Source organism: Pteropus medius, unplaced genomic scaffold (assembly GCF_902729225.1).
Source record: "Pteropus medius unplaced genomic scaffold, Ma_sr-lr_union100, whole genome shotgun sequence".
Lineage (NCBI taxonomy): Eukaryota > Metazoa > Chordata > Mammalia > Chiroptera > Pteropodidae > Pteropus > Pteropus medius.
The window spans coordinates 6,213,423-6,231,609 of record NW_024353908.1 but is presented as its reverse complement, the minus strand read 5'-3'; the positions used below and the strand labels follow the sequence as shown (position 1 = coordinate 6,231,609).

The window sequence follows — 18,187 nt, the reverse complement described above, 5'->3', positions numbered from 1 at the left end:
ACAGTAGTCCCTCCTTATCTACGTTTTGCTTTTCGTAGTTTCAGTTACCCTCAACCAATCACGGTCCAAAATATTATGTGAAAAATTCCAGAAATAAACAATTCATAAATTTTAAATTACATGTTGTTCTGAGTGGCATGATGTAATCTCACGTTGTCCCTCTCCATTCTGCCTAGGCCATATATGCTCCCTACCTGTTGGTCACTTAGTATCCATCTTGGTTATCAGATCGACTGTCAAGGTATCAACTGCAGTGCTTGTATTCAAGTAACTCTTTTTTACTTAATAATGTCACATTTATGTAACTTTTATTACAGTATATTGTTTTAATTTTTCTATTTTATTATTCGCTATTGTGCCTAATTTATAAATTAAACTTTATCACAGGTATGTATGTATAGAAAAAAAACACAGTATGTATAGAGTCCAGTGCTATCTGTGGTTTCAAGCAGCCACTGGGGATCTTGGAACGTATTCCCCATGAACAAGGAGGTATTACTATATACTCTAAATGAAGACCAAAGAAATGGTGCATTGTACATGGAATATGCTTGGGAGTGGAATCTGGTATGTCGGGGAATATTTTAGATCTTCTGCTAAGAGATGCAATTTCTGACTCCTGAAAATGTTGCCTTATGAGATGATCTTACTTCTAGGGAGCTTCTATGGCCTGAGTCTTAAGAATAGAATCATCTAATAATGCCATGTTGATAATCTAGAACAAAGGGCAGCATTTTGGATAAAATTATATTCCTTTCCACTCTTTCAGGTCAGTTGATACCTTTAGACAGGACTGATTTAGGAACAAAAAATTCATTTCTAAGGCCATATTATCATGTCATATTATGGCAAGGGGACACTATTCCAGTCCCTACTGTGATATATTTATTTCTTTGACATTTCTCTTCTCTCCCCAATCCTACCCACTTCCTCCACAGACTTCCTTTTATACCCAAGAGCTCTGCAGTCTCCTGGATGAGACAATTTCCTTTGTTTTCTGACGGCTACCCAGTTTTCCTCCCCTCCTCCGTTTCCAACATTTACCTATCTGGAAACAAAAAACGAACATACAGAGTTGGACTTGATGAATTTACCATAACCACATTACAAGGAAGGAAAGAAAACAAAAAACTTCCCTTTAATTAAGATGTAAGACTTCCTCTGACAAATCATAAAAATTTTATTAATTAATTGACAGCTATCCTCAAAAATGGCATTTCTGAGATCTTGAGCTGCTGAATCTGATCACAGAGAGTCTCCACCATTGACTAGAATGGGAGACAGAATTCAATGTTCCTGATTCTTTTTTAAGGCAAAGAGGGACATATATTAGAATGTCCTTTTACAGAAGCTACTAATGAGCTCTAGGCCCCCACAGGATCTTTGCTGCCAAGTGCTCGCAAAGATAGAGAAGGCTCCAAGCACACTGTGCCGAGATGATTAACAACTGCAAATCTAAAAGCGTTTTCGAGCTGCTTACTGACACAGTTCCTGCATTCTCACTGTCCTTTCCTCATTTGTAAATGAGCACTAGTCTTGAGAGTTTTTTAAAAATAAAAAGAACAAAGAAAAGAAAGAGGATAGAAGTGAGGCGGGGGGAGCAGTGAGGTGTTATTATAGACATCAACAATAATTATCAAAGTTCCGAAGTAAAACCAAGAAAACAGCCTGTTAGGACCTTTAAGGGAGCAGAGATAACATTTAAAACAATGACAGGAAAACCCTCCGAAAGAAGAGCATTAAGGACCATCTTCACTTTGGTATCGAACTGGAGCATATCCAATTCTTATTTGGAAAGAGTAACCCTTTGAAAAGAGTGAAGATAAGCATTTCTTGTAGTTTCCTTTTTCTGAAAGCTGGGCTCCGGAATATCAGTACTTACATAATCTGCCCCAGTATAATATTAAAATCTGCCCAAGATTTTGTTAGGAAATGCCAGTAAGAGCACCATTACGCTGTCTGTAGTCAGAAGATTATAAGAGAAATTGTTCTTACCTCTGAACCATGATCTCGGCTCATTTAAAAGGACTGAAGAGAATGTGCAGGACAAAGGACACATGTATTAAGCAACTGTGTGTGTGTGTGTGTGTGTGTGTGTGTGTGTGTGTGTGTGTGTGTGTGTGTGTGTGTGATTTCTCCAAATAGAAGCTGGTGGAAGTAGGGACCTAAAAACCCCGACGCCTTCCGCTGCCATATAATCGCAAGGAAATGACCTTACCGTTTGTTGCTTTGATTAGAAACAAAAGCCTTTCAACATGAGTCAGGAGAGCAATGGGGAAAAAACCCAACAACAATAACCAAACACTTCTGTTATTTCTTTTGGCCACCTAAACTCTCTATTCATTGCATGTTTGAAACACATAAATTGTTGTGTACTGTTTTCTAAACTTCGTTGATAATGGATGATGTAGGTTGAATAATTAATCAGAGATGGGCTATGTCATCTAAGAATTCAAACTTCGATTTTAGCTCCCTAGTCTCTACATATGCTGAATGAGCTGGCAAATTTAATAATACAAATAGAAATAATATTTAACACAATTTTTCTATGCACAGCCATGTCATGTCAATAACTTTTACACTCAGGAAGAAACTCAGAATTCCATGGGACAACCTTTGTAATACCAATCAGTATCAGCAAGGCTGGCCACAAACAAAAAATCTTGGCAGGATGACTATGATCTCAAAAAAGATTTATTTCACAATTTGTAATTTAACAAAATCATTGCTATTGAAATTACTCAACGAATAGGGCATAATCAGAATATATTATTCAAGGTGAAATACAGAGTAAAGTATTCACAATCCAGGAAACATGATAAATCCACTCGTTATTTTTAAAATGGTTAAGAGCCTGTGATGTTACTATGTTTCTCCCACCTGAAAAAAAAAACCTTTTGAAATTTTGTGCAAGTGTGTGGTATGGCTAAGAACATGAGTTCTACAGTCAGACAAACCTGGCGTTTTGTAGCTGTATGTTCTTGAGAAAATTACTTGACCTCTCTTAGAATCCATTTCCTCCTTAGTAAAATAGCAATAAAAATCCCTATCTCAAAAAGGCTATTGGAGGAATTAAATGAGATAATATATGCAAAGCACAAAAAAATTTGCCTGGCACATAGCCATATACCACATGTATTTAAATACAGAATGAGGTTTCCTTTCCTAATTACACCTTTCAAAAAATTATCCCTCAGAAATGAGGAAGTAGATTTATCTTCAAATCCTTTCACAACTTTAAGGCTCTTGAACTATAATGCACTGTCTGAGGAAACACAATAGCCTGTTATAACCTTAATCAATGCCAAGTTTGGATGTTTATACAGGTCATTTGATGAAATCAGTGCGAAAGGTGGCAAAAAATACAGATTTAGTAATTATTGTGAGCATGTGAACTCACAATTGGAAGAGTTGGATGTTAGAAAAAACAAGTTACTTAAGTATTGTTTTAAAAGGCCATGCAGTAGGTGGTTATGCTGGGAGACTATGTATATACACCTCCAGAGGAATGGAACAAAGAAGAAAAAATGCTAAAATACTCTCAGTGAAGTATCGTATATGAAGATTTAAAAAGTGCTGTAGCTCAAAACAACAGGCAAAAGCAGAGAAGCTGTGCTTGAAAAACCTACGAGGACGACTCAAGGAAAGACTTTTTGTTTTAAGGCCCACACATGGATGCACGTGGAGGGACTCAGAAGAGAAGAGTGCAAGACGGCAGTCACCCCAATCATTAATCTACAGAACGATCTTTAATATTAGAAGTACATATTCCACTATTTCATTTGCATTCCTAAATTTTTATATATCCAAGTTGGCCAAAACATTTGTTTTAAGTTTTTCTCATTGAGAAAATGGGGGAATTACTTTACATTTGGAGAAAACTTCTGTTTGGGTATATGTAACATTAAAAGTAAATGGTGACTTTTCTCACTGGGTTGGATAGCCTACTGAGAGAACTTGTGTGACATTTCTGATTGTTTTGTAAAAACCTTTTCACTGTTAAAGGACAATTACAATTTTGATAACTAGTTGCAGAATCAGGGCAACAGGATAAGCTAAAACCAGGAGGCCAGGCCAACTGAAGGGCCAGGTGAAGGCTGACAGACCAAATACAGAAGTGGGGCAAGGTCAGGTAATGGCTGTGGGAGCACACAAGAGGATTATAACTAGGAGACTATCAGAGTATCTGCTGTTTTTGCCTGTTCAGGGTTTGTTTCACTTTTTTCTAAACACAGATCCCTGCTTTCCTATGAGGGCAACATCCAAATCATTAGGATGAGGCTAACCTTATGCCCCCATATAATGGGATGAACATGTGATTCAGAAATAACGAATAAAAATACTCTACCTCCACACTCTCTAGTTTTAGAGATCAGAGAAGAAGGGTGTTTGTTCTTGTTTCTTCTAATGTTATAATGATGCATGGATGAGAGCCTGAGGCTCCCAGGGTACCTCACACTGGACAGAAGAGTTGGAGAGAGACAGACTCCAATGGCCATCTGAATCACTATAATTTCCACTTCTGCTTAAGCTAATTTTAATTTTTTAACTTTTCTGGAACGTTAATTAATTAATTAAAAATTTTCAATTACATTTGACATATATTAATTTCATGAAGTGAGGTAACCCATTTGACACCACACATAGTTATTACAATACTATTGACTATAGTCCCTATGCTGTACTTTACATCTTCATTACTATTTTTACAACTGCTAATTTGTACTTCATAAATCCTTTCACCTTTTTCACTTATACCCGCAACCACCTTCCCATCTGGCAACCATCAACCTATTTTCTGTATGAGTTCATTTCTGTTTTGTTCATTCACTTACTTTGTTTTATAGATTCCACATATAAGTGAGATTACACGGTATTTGTCTTTCTCTGTCTTATTTCACTTAGCATAAGGCCCTCTAGGTTTATTCATGCTGTCGCAAATAGTAAGATTTTATTCTTTTTTATGGCTGAGTAATATTCCATTGCATATACACACCACCTTTTCTTTATCCATTGGTCTATCGATGGGCACTTAGGCTGCTTCCATATCTTGGCTATTGTAGTAATGGTGCAATGAACATACGGCTGCATATATTTTTTTCAACTTAAGTGTTTTGGATTTCTTTGGATAAACACCTAGAAGTGGAATTGTAGGGTCACATAGTATTTCTATTTTTAATTTTTTTGATGAAACTCCACACTGTAGTGGCTGCACCAATTTACAATCCCAACAACCATGCATGGTGGTTCCCTTTTCTCTACATCCTTGCCATCATTTGTTTGTTGATTTACTGATGATGGCCATTCTGACAGGTGTGAGGTGATATCTAATTGTGGCTTTAATTTGTATTTCTCTGACAATTATGATGTTGAGCATCTTTTCATATGTTTAGTGGCCATCTGTATATCCTCTTTGAAGAAATGTCTATTCAGGTCCTCTGCCCATTTTTTAAATTGGATCGTTTGTGGGTTTAAAAATTTTTTTTGTTGTTAAGTTGAATGAGTTTCTTATATATTTTGGTTGTTAACCCCCGATCAAAAATATCATTGATGAATAACTTTTCCCATTCAGTAGGTTATGTTTTTGTTTTGTTGACCGTTTTCTTCACCGTGCAAACACTTTTTAGTTTCATGTAGTCTCATTTATTTATTTTTTCCTTTGTTTCCTTTTTCCAAGGAGACATATCCAAAAAAATGCTGGTAAGAGCGATGTCTAAGAGTTTACTACTGCCTATGTTTTCTTCTAGGAGTTTTATGGTTTTGGGTGCTACATTTAAGTCTTTAATCCATTTTGAGTTCATTCTTGTACACGGTATAAGAAAGTAATCTAGTTTCATTTTTTTTTTTTTTGCATGTATTTGTCCAGTTTTTCCAACACCATTTATTGGAGAGGCTGTCTTTATCCCATTGTATATTCTTTCCTCTTTTGTCATAGATTAATTGACCATATAGGCATGGATTTATTTCTGGGTGCTCTATTCTGTTCCATTGATCTATATGTCTGTTTTTATGTCAGTACCATGCTGATTACTATAGCCTCGTAATATATAGTTTGATATCAGGTAGATTTCTAGTTCTATGAAAAAGAGTGATTGCATTGAATCTGTAGATTTTTTGGGTAGTATGGATATTTTAACAATGTTAATTCTTCCTATCCATGAGTATATCTTTCCTATCCATGAGTATATCCTTCTCTTTATTTGTATCTTCTTCAATTTCCTTCTTTAATTTCAGTATTTTGTAATTTTCTGAAAACAGGTATTTTACCACCTTGGTTAAATTTATTCCCTAGGTATTTTACTCTTTTTGATATAATTATAACTGGGATAGTTTTCTTAATTTAGTTTCATTGTTCATTATTGGTGTATAAAAATGCCACCGAATTCTGAATATTACTTTTGTATCCTGCTACTTTACTGAATTAATTTATCAGTTCTAATAGTTTTTCTGTACAATTTTTACGGGTTTCTCTATACAGTATGATCCGCAGAAAATGACAGTTTTACTTCTTCCTTTCCAATTTAGATGCCCTTCCAAATTTTTTACAAAAGTTCTGATTGCTGTGTCTAAGACTTCCAATACCATGTTGAACAGAAGTGGTGAAACTGGACATCCTTGTTTTGTTCTTGACCTTAAAGAAAAAGCTTTCAGGTTTTCGTCATTGAGTATGATGTTAGCTGTGGGTTTGTCATATATGGTCTTCATTATGTGGAGATATGTTCCCTCTATTCCTACTTTGCTGAGTTTTTATCATAAATGGATGTTGGATTTTGTTAAATGCTTTTTATGTATATATTGGTATGATCATATGAATTTTATCCTTCATTTTATTTATGTGGTATATCACATTGTTTTACAGATACTGAACCAACATTGCATCCCAGGAATAATTCCTATTTGATCATACTGTATGATCTTTTTAACGTATTGCTAAATTTGGTTGGCTGGTATGTTGTTGAGGATTTTTGCATCTATGTTCATCAGTGATATTGGCCTATAATTTTCTTTTTTTGTAGTGTCTTTGTCTGGTTTTGGAATCAGGTCAATGCTGGCCTTGTAAAATGAGCTTGGAAACCTCTCCTCTCCAATTTTTGGAATTGTTTGGGAAGGATAGGTGTTAATTCATCTTTGAATGTTTGGTAAAATTTATCCATGAAGCCATCTGGTCCAGGACTTTGATTTGTTGAGAATTGTTTGGTTACCGATTCAATTTAGTTAGCAGTTATCGGTCTGTTCAGATTTTCTGTTTCTTCTTGATTCCAACTTGGAGGATTGTATATTTCTAGAATTTATCCATTTCTTCCAGGTTGTTCAATTTGTTGGCAGATAATTGTAGCATTTTTTTTTTTTTTGTATTTCTGTGGTATTGGTTGTCATTTCTCCTCTTTCATTTCTGATTTTGTTCATTTGGGCCCTCTCTTTTTTTCTTGATGAGTCTGGCTAAAGGTTTATTAATTTTGTTTATTTTTTTCAAAGAACCAGCTCTTGGTTTCATTGATCATTTCTATCGTTTATGAGTCTTGACATGGCTTCTTGTTTATATCCTTAGCTGTGAGAATTCTATTCAGCTAGTGTTCAGGTGGTTCGAAAAATGATGGTTACTCTATAATTTAGTTGTAATTTTTATGCAGTCACAGACGAGTTTCGCCCAGAGTTTATCTACTCTGTCATCTTGACTGAAAGTCTTACCATACCTTTCTTAAGCTAGTTTTAATTTTGAAAATGATTCATTTGCAACCGAAAAGGTCTTATTTAATACATCAGTTTGTGGGATGAAAGATAGCTGGAATCAGATATCCTTTACCAGCTGACCACCTCTGTTCAACAGCTCGGGTGCTTACTGACATAGAATTAGGGAGCTCGGTGGGCTCCAGGTGCAAAGATACAGGGAAGCCTAGGTGCCAGGTATGCAGTCTTGGGAACTGGATAGTTTCTGTAGTATTAATGTATCAGACAGAAGTTTTGTGATCAGTGAATCAGTTAAGAAGTGGTACTAGAGAACTGACTTTTACAAGAGTTCAGACACAGGGCAGGGCTTAACCTGGGATCTAGGTATGTAGACTTAGGGATCCCTGTTATGGAGTCCCACTGAAAATGGAATTATACCCTGGAATAGGTCCAAGTAACTATGAGTATATATAAAATCACGCCTATATAATACAAGTTGTGACACAATTGTAAACTTCAAATGTCCCTTATCACCTAACTGGTAAGCTTGGACAAGTGTACTGATGATTTCATGGGAGCTTTCACCATCTCTGGAAGCAGCACAAAGGAAATATGTCTACAAATTTAGAAAAAAATATGTGGAAGTAATCCCAATTTTTAAAGGAATATAGTCTTAGGAATCTTTTTGAGAAGCTTTGCATTTATCGTAAAACTATCACTTTCATCACAGTATGCTTCATCTACTAAATGATGTCAGACACACCATGAAATCCCAACACAGGCAAAACACGAGATTTCTAGAACTCTGACAGCTGGCTGGACAGAGCTCTGAGGCATTGTCATAAACTTAGAGGATGAGTTTTAAGATCGGCTAAGTTTGCACTAAAGAAAAGAATATTTCTTTCATAACTCCTTATCCTTCTCTAATTCTGCCTCTAGAACCAATCCAGTTTAGTTCAAATCTTCATTGAACACCATATATGTGGTAGGCCCTCTAAGAGAAGTCAGGGATGAAAATGCTATGGTCTTGACCCTCAGGGATTTACAGCCTAGATTTGGTGTTTCCCAAGGACAGCAGAGGGATCATCTTATTTCTCACCTCACAGTCAACCCTGTGGTTGGAATTATGCATCCTTTCACACGCATGCTGGTTTCTGGGTTTTTTGTTTTTGTTTTTTTTTAAATTCCTACAGCACCTGGTATTCCTAGGTGGTCTCCCATCCAAGTACTAACCAGGCCCGACCCTGTTTACCTTCCAAGATCAGACGAGATCAGGCACGTTCAGGGTGGCATGGCTGTAGACTGTTCTTAAATCTTTTATCATTCTGTATCTTAGAACTCTTTTGGTACCTGATATTTTTTTCTTAAATTTGCATTCATTTCAATAACTTTTTTTCAGGTGTCTGTTAGGTGCTAGGCCTAATAATAATGGTTGTATGACCTGTGTAGTAGCAAGCATTGTACGCTCTACTATTTTACAATTCTTAATACTTTTTGAACAAGGGACCCCACATTTTCATTATGCACTGGGCCCTGCAAATTATGTAGCTAGTTCTCTTGGGTACTGGGCTAGGTGATGGGGATACAGTGATAAAAAGGGTAGAAAATAGAGGGGGGTGAAAAATAAAAATAAGTTAATAAATAAGGTGATTTCAGATGAGGGTGAGACCTATGAAGAAAATAAGACAGGGAGATGTGATAAAGAAGGATGGTGGGCATTGGGTGGTGAGAGTGAGCTTCCAGGCTAGGACTGGAAGTTAAGAAGGAACTGGCCTGGTGGATAGCTGGGGTCTGAGTTCAGGACCATTTCTTCCTGTTCAGGGCTACAACATGTGGTATGTGGAAATCTCTCAACTTATATTTTGAATGAATAGAACTTCTATTTAAAAAGGAAGAGCACCAAATACAGAAAACTAATTCATAATTTATTAGAAACTGGGACAGCATCTCTGACTGATAAGGGACATTTGAAGTTTACTTCAGATCTCCTTTAGGATCACATGTTTTAGCAGTTGGATGGAGTACACCATGTCCAGGAAAAACAACCCCGATGGAAAAGTCCATTACTCATGGTCTCCTCCAGGCAGAAAAGAGGGAAGTTCCTTGTTCTCAGCAGATTTTCTTGCTTTCTTAACCATAAATTGAAAAACAGAGGTGAAAAAAAGTTAGGAAGAAAGGCATTGTGTGTGGGGGTTTACTTTCCATCTGTTTTAACAGGATGAGTGTCATGCCTTTTGATTTGGTTTTACCATAAGGCATGTGAAGTTAACATAAGCTTTGTAAACTATAATCTCATCTCTGTATTTGAAAAAATAAATAAGAAAAACAACTTTGTAGTTCAGAAGTCACCAAAAATGCTCCAAGAGTCGTTGAAAGGTGCATACATTGACTTTCATTTTCTGATTTTAAATGTTACATACAATAGATAGTCGACAGCCCACATTTATTGAGTACTGACTAGTACCAAGTACAATGCCCATGCTTTATACAGGTTATCTTTTTATCTTGGCAACAACCCCACGGAGTAGGTACTGATTCGTCTCCATGTTACAAATGAGGCTTAGAGGATCTGATAACAAAAGTCCCCCCTCTGGGTGTAGAAAAACAGGATTTGAACCCAGGGTCTACTTTCTTAAACACAGCATTTCCATTTTGCTGCGGCAATCAACGAGAAATGCATCTAGGGGTTAACATTCAGGCATGCTGTTAAGATTTCCTTCCTGTATTTCTGCAGAATCTGTTTTTTTTGTTTCGTTTTGTTTTTCTCTTTCTCTCTCCTTTTGCATTCTTTTATAAACAAAACAAAATAAAACTTCATAGTGGAAAATTTCAAGCACTCACAAAAATGACAAGCTGGCATAATGAATCCTTCTGTATCTCTCAGCAAGTTTCAATAGTTATTGACACATGGCTAATCTTGTTTCAATATTTTCACTCACTTTATGTCCTGTACGTATTATTTTGAAGCAAATTCAAGACTTCAAGTAATTTCATCTGTAACTATTTCAATATAAAAGATAAGAACTCTTTAAAAACATGCCCTATTTAAAAAGAATAATTTCTTAATATCATCAGATACTCAGTGTTCGAATTTCTAATTGTATTATTAAGGTGATTTTTTCAAGTTTGAATGGAGATTTAAAAAGTCTGCTTTTTGCAATTTGTTGACATTTCTCTATGTTTTCTGTTAATCTATAGGTTCCTCTTCCATCTATCTCTCTCTCCCCAACCCCAGTCTCTCTTATTGCAATTTATTCGTTGAAGAAACTGAGCCATTTATCCCGTAAACTCTCCTACACTCTGAGTTTTGCTGATTACATTTCTTTGGGTCATTCACCATATTCTTCTATCCATTGTATTCAACCAACGTTGAATCTGACAGCTTGGTTAAATTCTGGTTAGGCCTTTTTTGGCAAGACTGTCTCATAGGTCACGAACCTGAGCCCTTTCATGAGGGGCAGAGGGGGCGGGGCATCTTTTTTGTAATGTTAGCAGATGTCGATACTCAATAGCTAGATCATTTAATTGACTGGGTTGCAATATGATGACTTTCCAATTCTATCACCTTTTACTTATTAGCTAGAATATTTCTATAATGAGAAATTTCCCTTCATTTACTAATGGGTTACCCAGTGCTACAATTCATATGAGAAAGACAGAGCAAATGCTTGATTCTTTATCTTTATTCACCAGTTTTCAAAATAATAAGTTGACACCTCTAATGGTGGCCAAACTTTTTAAAAAGTATTTATAAATACATGAATTTAGATATATTATATGTTTTAATTCACTAAAGTTACTTTCCTTACTGATGTTCAAATTGTCCCATATTGGCCAATGGTAGCTTCTTCAAGTCAGTGTCAGCATTCTTTTGTCACAATCCTAGAAGTCTTTGATATTTTCCTTGATACCTGGGATAAAAAGATGCTCATCTTACCCATTTACTACCCAAGACTTGTGCAACATCTGTTATTGCTTTTTGTCTCATTTTTAAAAATGAGTTGTGATTTATATATAGTAAAATATACATAATTTCAGAAGTACAATTTGCTCAGTTTTGACAAAAGTATACACCTATGTTGTCCACCCCTGTCAAAATATAGAGTATTTCCAGAAAGGTACCTGTGCCAATCTTTCCCCATCCTCTATAAACAACCATTGTTCGGATTTCTATTACCATAGATAAGTTTTTCCTATTCTAGTACTTCATATAAATTGAATTATAGAGTATGTATTCTTTTATGTCTGGCTTCTTTCATTGAACAAAAATTTTGAGGTTCATTCATGGTTTTCCATATATTTGAAGTGCATTCATTTTTTTTATTCTGAGTAGTATTCTAATGCATGAATATACTATAGTTTATTTTCTCTCTTGTTAATGGAAATCTGGGCTATTTCCAATTTCGTGGTATTATAAACAAATATGCTACGAACATTTTTTTACAAGGTTTGTGTGTGTGTGTGTGTGTGTGTGTGTGTGTGTGTGCGCGCGCACACACATACATTTTCCTTTCTCTTTAATAAGTATATAGGAGTGGAACTAATAGGTCATAGAGTAAATGTGTTTAATTTTTAAGAAATTGCCAAACTGTTTTCTAAAAGAGTTAACCATTTTACATTCCCATAAATAATGTATGAGAGGTCTTTGCTAACACTTGGTGTTATAGATCTTCTATTAGTAACTGTGTAGCAGTAGAAGCATCTGACTTGAAGTGACTTATTTTTTTTTTTGCACAGGTTTGGATGATAACTGTAAATTAATAATAGAAAATATACACCAGACCCTGTTTCCATACTTTATAAGTATATACTCAATAATACCTTTGAGGTAAGGACTATTATTATTATCTTCATTTTAAAGATGAGATAACTGAAGCAAAGAGAAGTTAAGCAACTTAAATGAAGTCACACATCTAGGAAGTAGCAGATGCAGGATCTGAACAGAGAACTTGGCCCAAGGGTTCAGGCTCATGACTTGTATGTTCTTCTGCCTCTTGCAATTGTGATTAAAATCCTTTCCCTTTCTCTAAAGATTTTTGGAGATGCTGGCAAATATCCAGTCAATACTACTATTATATTAATTAAAAAAAAGCAAAAACGCTGTACTCCCAATGTAAAGTGCACTGCTTTTTTTTTAGAATTTGCTTTTACTTCTACTCATCTTACTCTGAACTTAAACATTTTCCTTTTATCAGCACATATCCAGTTTTCTATTCTTTCCTCAAAAGTTTCTTATTTTGAGCACTTTTTTGGTTGCACAACTCTTCTATAAGTTCTGATCTTCAGGTACTGAGCAGATATTGTATCAGAATGCTTTTTGTAATAACAAACAAAAAGTGAAAATAACTTCAATAATATGATCTATTATCTCAGTATCTAAAGGGTAATTCCAGGGTTGGTGAGGTCCACAGATGAACAATGCTATCAAAATCCTAGCTTCCTTCTATTTTTCCACTCAGCATGTTCTTAAGGTAACATTCCCTCATGGTGGCAACATAGCTGCCACTCTTCCAGGCATCACATCCCTGCTCAAAAACAGGTCCCCTCTTTCATGTCTCTTTTTAAGAGTAAAGAGAGCTTTTGAAGAAATGCATTAGCAAACCACCCCCATTGGCCAGCTATGGGTCATATGTTTACCCCAAACCAATCCCCGGTAAGAGAAATGAAGTCATCGTGACTAGCTTTGACCACAGCTTCACAACCAATGTGCGGATATAAAGCGGAATAGCAATCCTGAGCTAATGGCCCTCTCAGCCCTCAGTGCAGCCTGAGACTCTCCAGTGGTTACCTCAAACCCTTAGCAGCTTCATATACATTTACCCTGAGTACCATACAGACAGTATCATTTTGTATATATTTTATGATATGAAAAAACATTGGGAAACACTGACTTAGAGACTAATCAAGATATCCCAAGTTACATGGGGGGTAATATTGATCTGTGAATAAATCAGTCAGTCCTCTCAGGATGGAAAAAGGAAAAAAAAAATGGCTTTTGGAAGCAGGCTTAGAAAATGACAACAAGAAGAAAACCTATAAGGGAGAAAACACATCCAATATTATGCTATACAACTGTCTTGTCTGTGTCCTGCTCCAGCTGCTGGTCTGACAGTTCCGACTTCCAAATGTTCCCTCCTCTAGAGTTCAACAGAGTGCAGGAGCAAGCAGGTATCTGTTAGCCAGGTTGAAGTCCTAGCTGAAGCAGGGGGTAGACAGAGGAAGATCTAGACCCCTGGCAGCCATGGCAGGAAGCCTGCACTGGGATCTGGCTTTTGCTTATTTGCCTGGTAGGCACTTTTAGAAGGGAGACAGAATGCTAACAGGATGCTGATGGTGAGTGCTGAACAGTTAAATGTGACCAAAGTCCTCTTTGAGGGGCTTCCTATAGCAATTCCAACTTATCTCTGAGTTAGGCTGGCCCTGTTGAAAGTCTATATCCAAATAAATTTGTAGGTCAATCCACCCTCTCTCCAATAACCATAAAGTTAACGAGGGACCAGCGGTTTCCATCATCTCTCAACTAATCAGTTCTGGTACCTTTCAAAATGAGACAATTGACAGTTTCATGGTTGCTTGTGGCTATGAAATCTCATCGAGACAACTCAGCTATGGTTAAATTATATTTGAGTTAATAAATATGGATTTAGAGGGCCAAATAAGCTTAAAGGCCTCAGGCATCTGAGATGAAAAAGAGAAAATAAATGGTGTGTCATTCTGTTCTTCTGTTCCAAGACTTATTCCTTCAATCAATCAATCAATCAATCAATCAATGCCTTGGTGATTCCTTTCTAGCTTATGTAAATGAAGTTTAGAGCATTTACAGAAGTGATAAAGCAAAATTGTTGAAATTCACTAAATAACAAATGGGGAAACCATACAGTAATCGACAAGGAATATGTTCCAAGATCCCCAATGGATGCCTGAAACCAAAGATAGTAACAAACTCTATACATATATTATGTTTTTTTCCTGCACGCATATACTTATGGTAAAGTTTAATTTATAAATTAGGCACAGTAAGAAATTAACAATACTTAATAATAAAATAGAACAATTATAACAGTATACTGTAATGAAAGTTATGTGAATGTGGCATTAATAACTAAAAAAAGGGTTACTTGGACACAAGTACCGTGATACCTCGACAGTCGATCTGATAACCAAGAAGGCTACTAACTGACTAACAGGCAGGGAGCATACATGGTGTGGAGACACTGGACAAAGGGATGATTCATGTCCTGAGCAGGATCAGGCAAGATGGTGCAAGATTTCATCACCTTAGTCATAAGAGGATGCAATTTAAAACATGAATTGTTTATTTCTGGAATTTTTCATTTAATATTTTCGGACTGCTGTTGACCACGTGTAACTGAAACTGTGGAAAGCGAAACCACAGATAAGGCGAGACTACTGTATGAAATCAGACAGTAAAAAGACATGTAAAAAGAAAGAACTGTTCTCAACTATTTCTAAATCTTAATACTTTTATACATGACAGAGGGGCTATGTAAAAACCTATCATTATGATACTTAGATTTTAACTAGCGATGCTTTGCATAAACTTATTCTAACTATATAAGGAAATTCCATACCACTCTGAGGTGATAAACATTTTCTAAGAGACTAAAATTTGTTCTCAAGTCTGGCTCTGAAAACATACAAACCAATTTATACTGTGGTAAAATGCAGAATATGCTTCTCCTGATGTTCTCAGGTGAGAACAATTCCAGCACTCCGAGCATTACGGACCTTAAGAAAGTTATGAAAATTGGACAGCTCCACTAATAAATGAAATAAATTAAAAATGGAGGCAAAATATAAAATTTTAACTACTAGAATGGTATAAATCAAAAGTTTTTGGCTAAGATAGAAAAAGATTCTTGTTCATTCGGTGGCAGCATAAATTGGTACAACCATTTTTGAGGTCTAAATTCCTTCCAAACAAAGTATGTATCTCACAGAAATTCTCCCACACATATTGTACATATAAGACTGTTCATTGTTAAAATTGGAAACAACCTAAGTGTCCCTTAATAGGGGTCTGGTGAAATTAAATATAGTACATTCATACCATTGAATATACAAGTTATGAAAAATAATGAAATAGATCAGTATCTAAGAGATGTTAATAAGTAAATACATTGCAGAATAAAATGTATATGATGATTTCACCTCTGTAAAAAATTATAGTAATGTAATATGTATGTCACTATATGTTTAGAAAATATCTGATGATTATATCCCACTGATAAAGTACTTTCACTTTTAAGCTATGCGTTTCTAAAACAATTAAATTTATGCCCTTAAGTTATTTTATTGATAAAAACTCTATGGTTCTGAAATGAGCACAAATATTACTTTTGAATCAATGGTAATCACATCAATAATAATCATTATTATTAAACGGACATACTAGATAAACACTTGGAGTACACTATTGCATGTTGGGTGCTGTGATATAAGGTTAAATTAAACAGAGCCCTGTTCTCCAGAAATACTCTATGAAATAGCCTGAATAGAAAGTTTTACATAATTACAAAAATTACATATTTTGCTATAAAATTTTTAATTCAGAATTATGAAAGTAAAAGAAGTAGAAACCTCTCCCTTCATCCACTTACGTTTCCCAGGGGTAAAAATTATTCATGGTTTGGTGTATGTATTTTCAACTCTATTCCCCTAAGTACACATTCACACATTTCTTAGATCTATCTTGTCTATTTCTCTCTCTCTCTATATATATACACACACATCTTGTATATTGTTCTGTTCTTTGTTTTTGTTTTTACTCAAATACATATCACTGACAATTTTGGGGGGCTGTGACTTATAGCTTTACTTCATTCTTCACACTGATCTCAAAGAATTCCATGGTACAGAGGTACAGTTCACCTTTGAACAATACTGGAGCTTTAACCTAACTCTCTTACCCCTGCAAAGTTGAAAATCGCATATAACTTTGGACTCTCCCAAAACTTAACTACTGATAGACTGCTGTTGATTAGAAGCCTTACTGACAACAGAAATAGTTGATTAACACATATTTTATGTTATATGTATTATATACTGTATTCTTACAATAAAGTAAGCTAGACAAAAGAAAATGTTAACAAATCATGAGAAAGAGAAAATACATGTACGGTATTGGAAAAACCCACATTTAAGTGGACCTGTGCAGTTCAAACTTGTCTTGTTCAAGGGTCAACTAGTACCATCATTTAATTAATAATTCTCCAATTCATGTCTCCACTGGCTTGCTATTTCAAAAAATGATGCAATAAAAATCCTTGCGCATGTCAGAATGTCCCTATATGTGAGAATGTCATTAGGATGATTTTCTAAAATGGAAATGTTTGGTCAACAAGAGCACACCTTATAGTTTGATTGGATACGACTAAACTGTCCTACAAAAAGATTGTAACAATTTCCCAGATCAGTGATAACTTAATTTTTTCTGCTTCAAAATATCCATCTCCTCTCATATCCTTATTTTAATTAACTTTATCTAGATGAGAAGAGAGCATCTCATTTCTAGGATGCTTTTCTTTTTCTTTTTTGCCTATTTTAGTAGTCAGAGCTTTTTTCTTAAACTACAATTTACTGAATTCTTGTCATTTCTCAGGCAATGGTCTAAGCAGTCACATGACATCCTCCCATTTAAACCTGATGACAATATTATGAGATATTATGTTCCCATTTTATAGATGAGAAAACTGATAATCAAAGGGATTAGGTATCATGCTCTGGGTCACCCAGCAAGTAAGGGATAAGGCACAAAATTGGAATTCACATCCATCTGATTCCAATATCCTTAGCTCCCAAAAGATATATGCAAATCACTCAAAGAAAATAGATTAAACTGTTCATCTCATTACAAGGTCTATTAAAACAGACCAATATCATTAAATAGCTGTAAATAATGAATGAAGCTGCTTCCTGTTTCCCCTGTCTTTCTCATCACAGGTCCCTTATATCTGTAGCCCTCTACCTCATCCTCCTTCTGGAAAGGGGGTTGCTGGAGAAGGAGAGTGGAAAGCTCTAAATTTTGAGTTACTCACTCTGCTGCTCTTTACTTAATACTCAGTACCTCCCAGAGTGGCAGCACAGGGCATGGCCTAATTTCATGGGCAAGTGAGCCAAGCCAAGCCAGGAGGTGACACGTGAGCTTTAGCACATAACCAGTTCTCTGGTTTTCTATTTTCTTCTTTTTAAATCAAGGGAAACAGATGAAGTTATTCGCCAAATTTTCACTTGCTGAACTTCATTAAAATTGATAGAGATTTCCTAAAGAATATAATCTGTTGTGAAACCTAACCATATTATTGGTACTGAGTACTTATTTCAGGGTCATAATAAACTTTAGATGTGATGTTGAAGATTGTGGGGGAGAAAAGCTATGTGTAGTGAACACATTGGTTCATGGTTTTACTTTCTGGAAAAATTTCAGATATAGTCATATATATATATACACATACATATGTACAAGTATTTACACATTTTTTATATATGTACATTTACG

The 18,187-nt window shown here is 35.5% G+C and overlaps 1 protein-coding gene and 1 pseudogene across 7 annotated transcripts in view; both read right to left on the bottom strand.

Annotated features, from left to right (window-relative positions):
• FRMD4B (FERM domain containing 4B) overlaps positions 1-18,187 on the bottom strand; it is a 309,226-nt gene that overhangs the window by 129,512 nt on the left and 161,527 nt on the right. Inside the window, exon 1 of one of the 7 annotated variants that reach the window (XM_039851668.1) lies at positions 1,996-2,034. The exons of the other annotated variants lie outside the window; for them this stretch is intronic. Within the exon in view, the coding sequence (XP_039707602.1) occupies positions 1,996-2,019 (24 nt within the window). The 5' untranslated portion in view covers positions 2,020-2,034. Of the gene's footprint in view, positions 1-1,995; positions 2,035-18,187 lie in introns of those variants that run through there. 7 annotated transcript variants of the gene reach the window in all.
• Positions 8,853-8,971, bottom strand: LOC120593857 (uncharacterized; annotated as a pseudogene).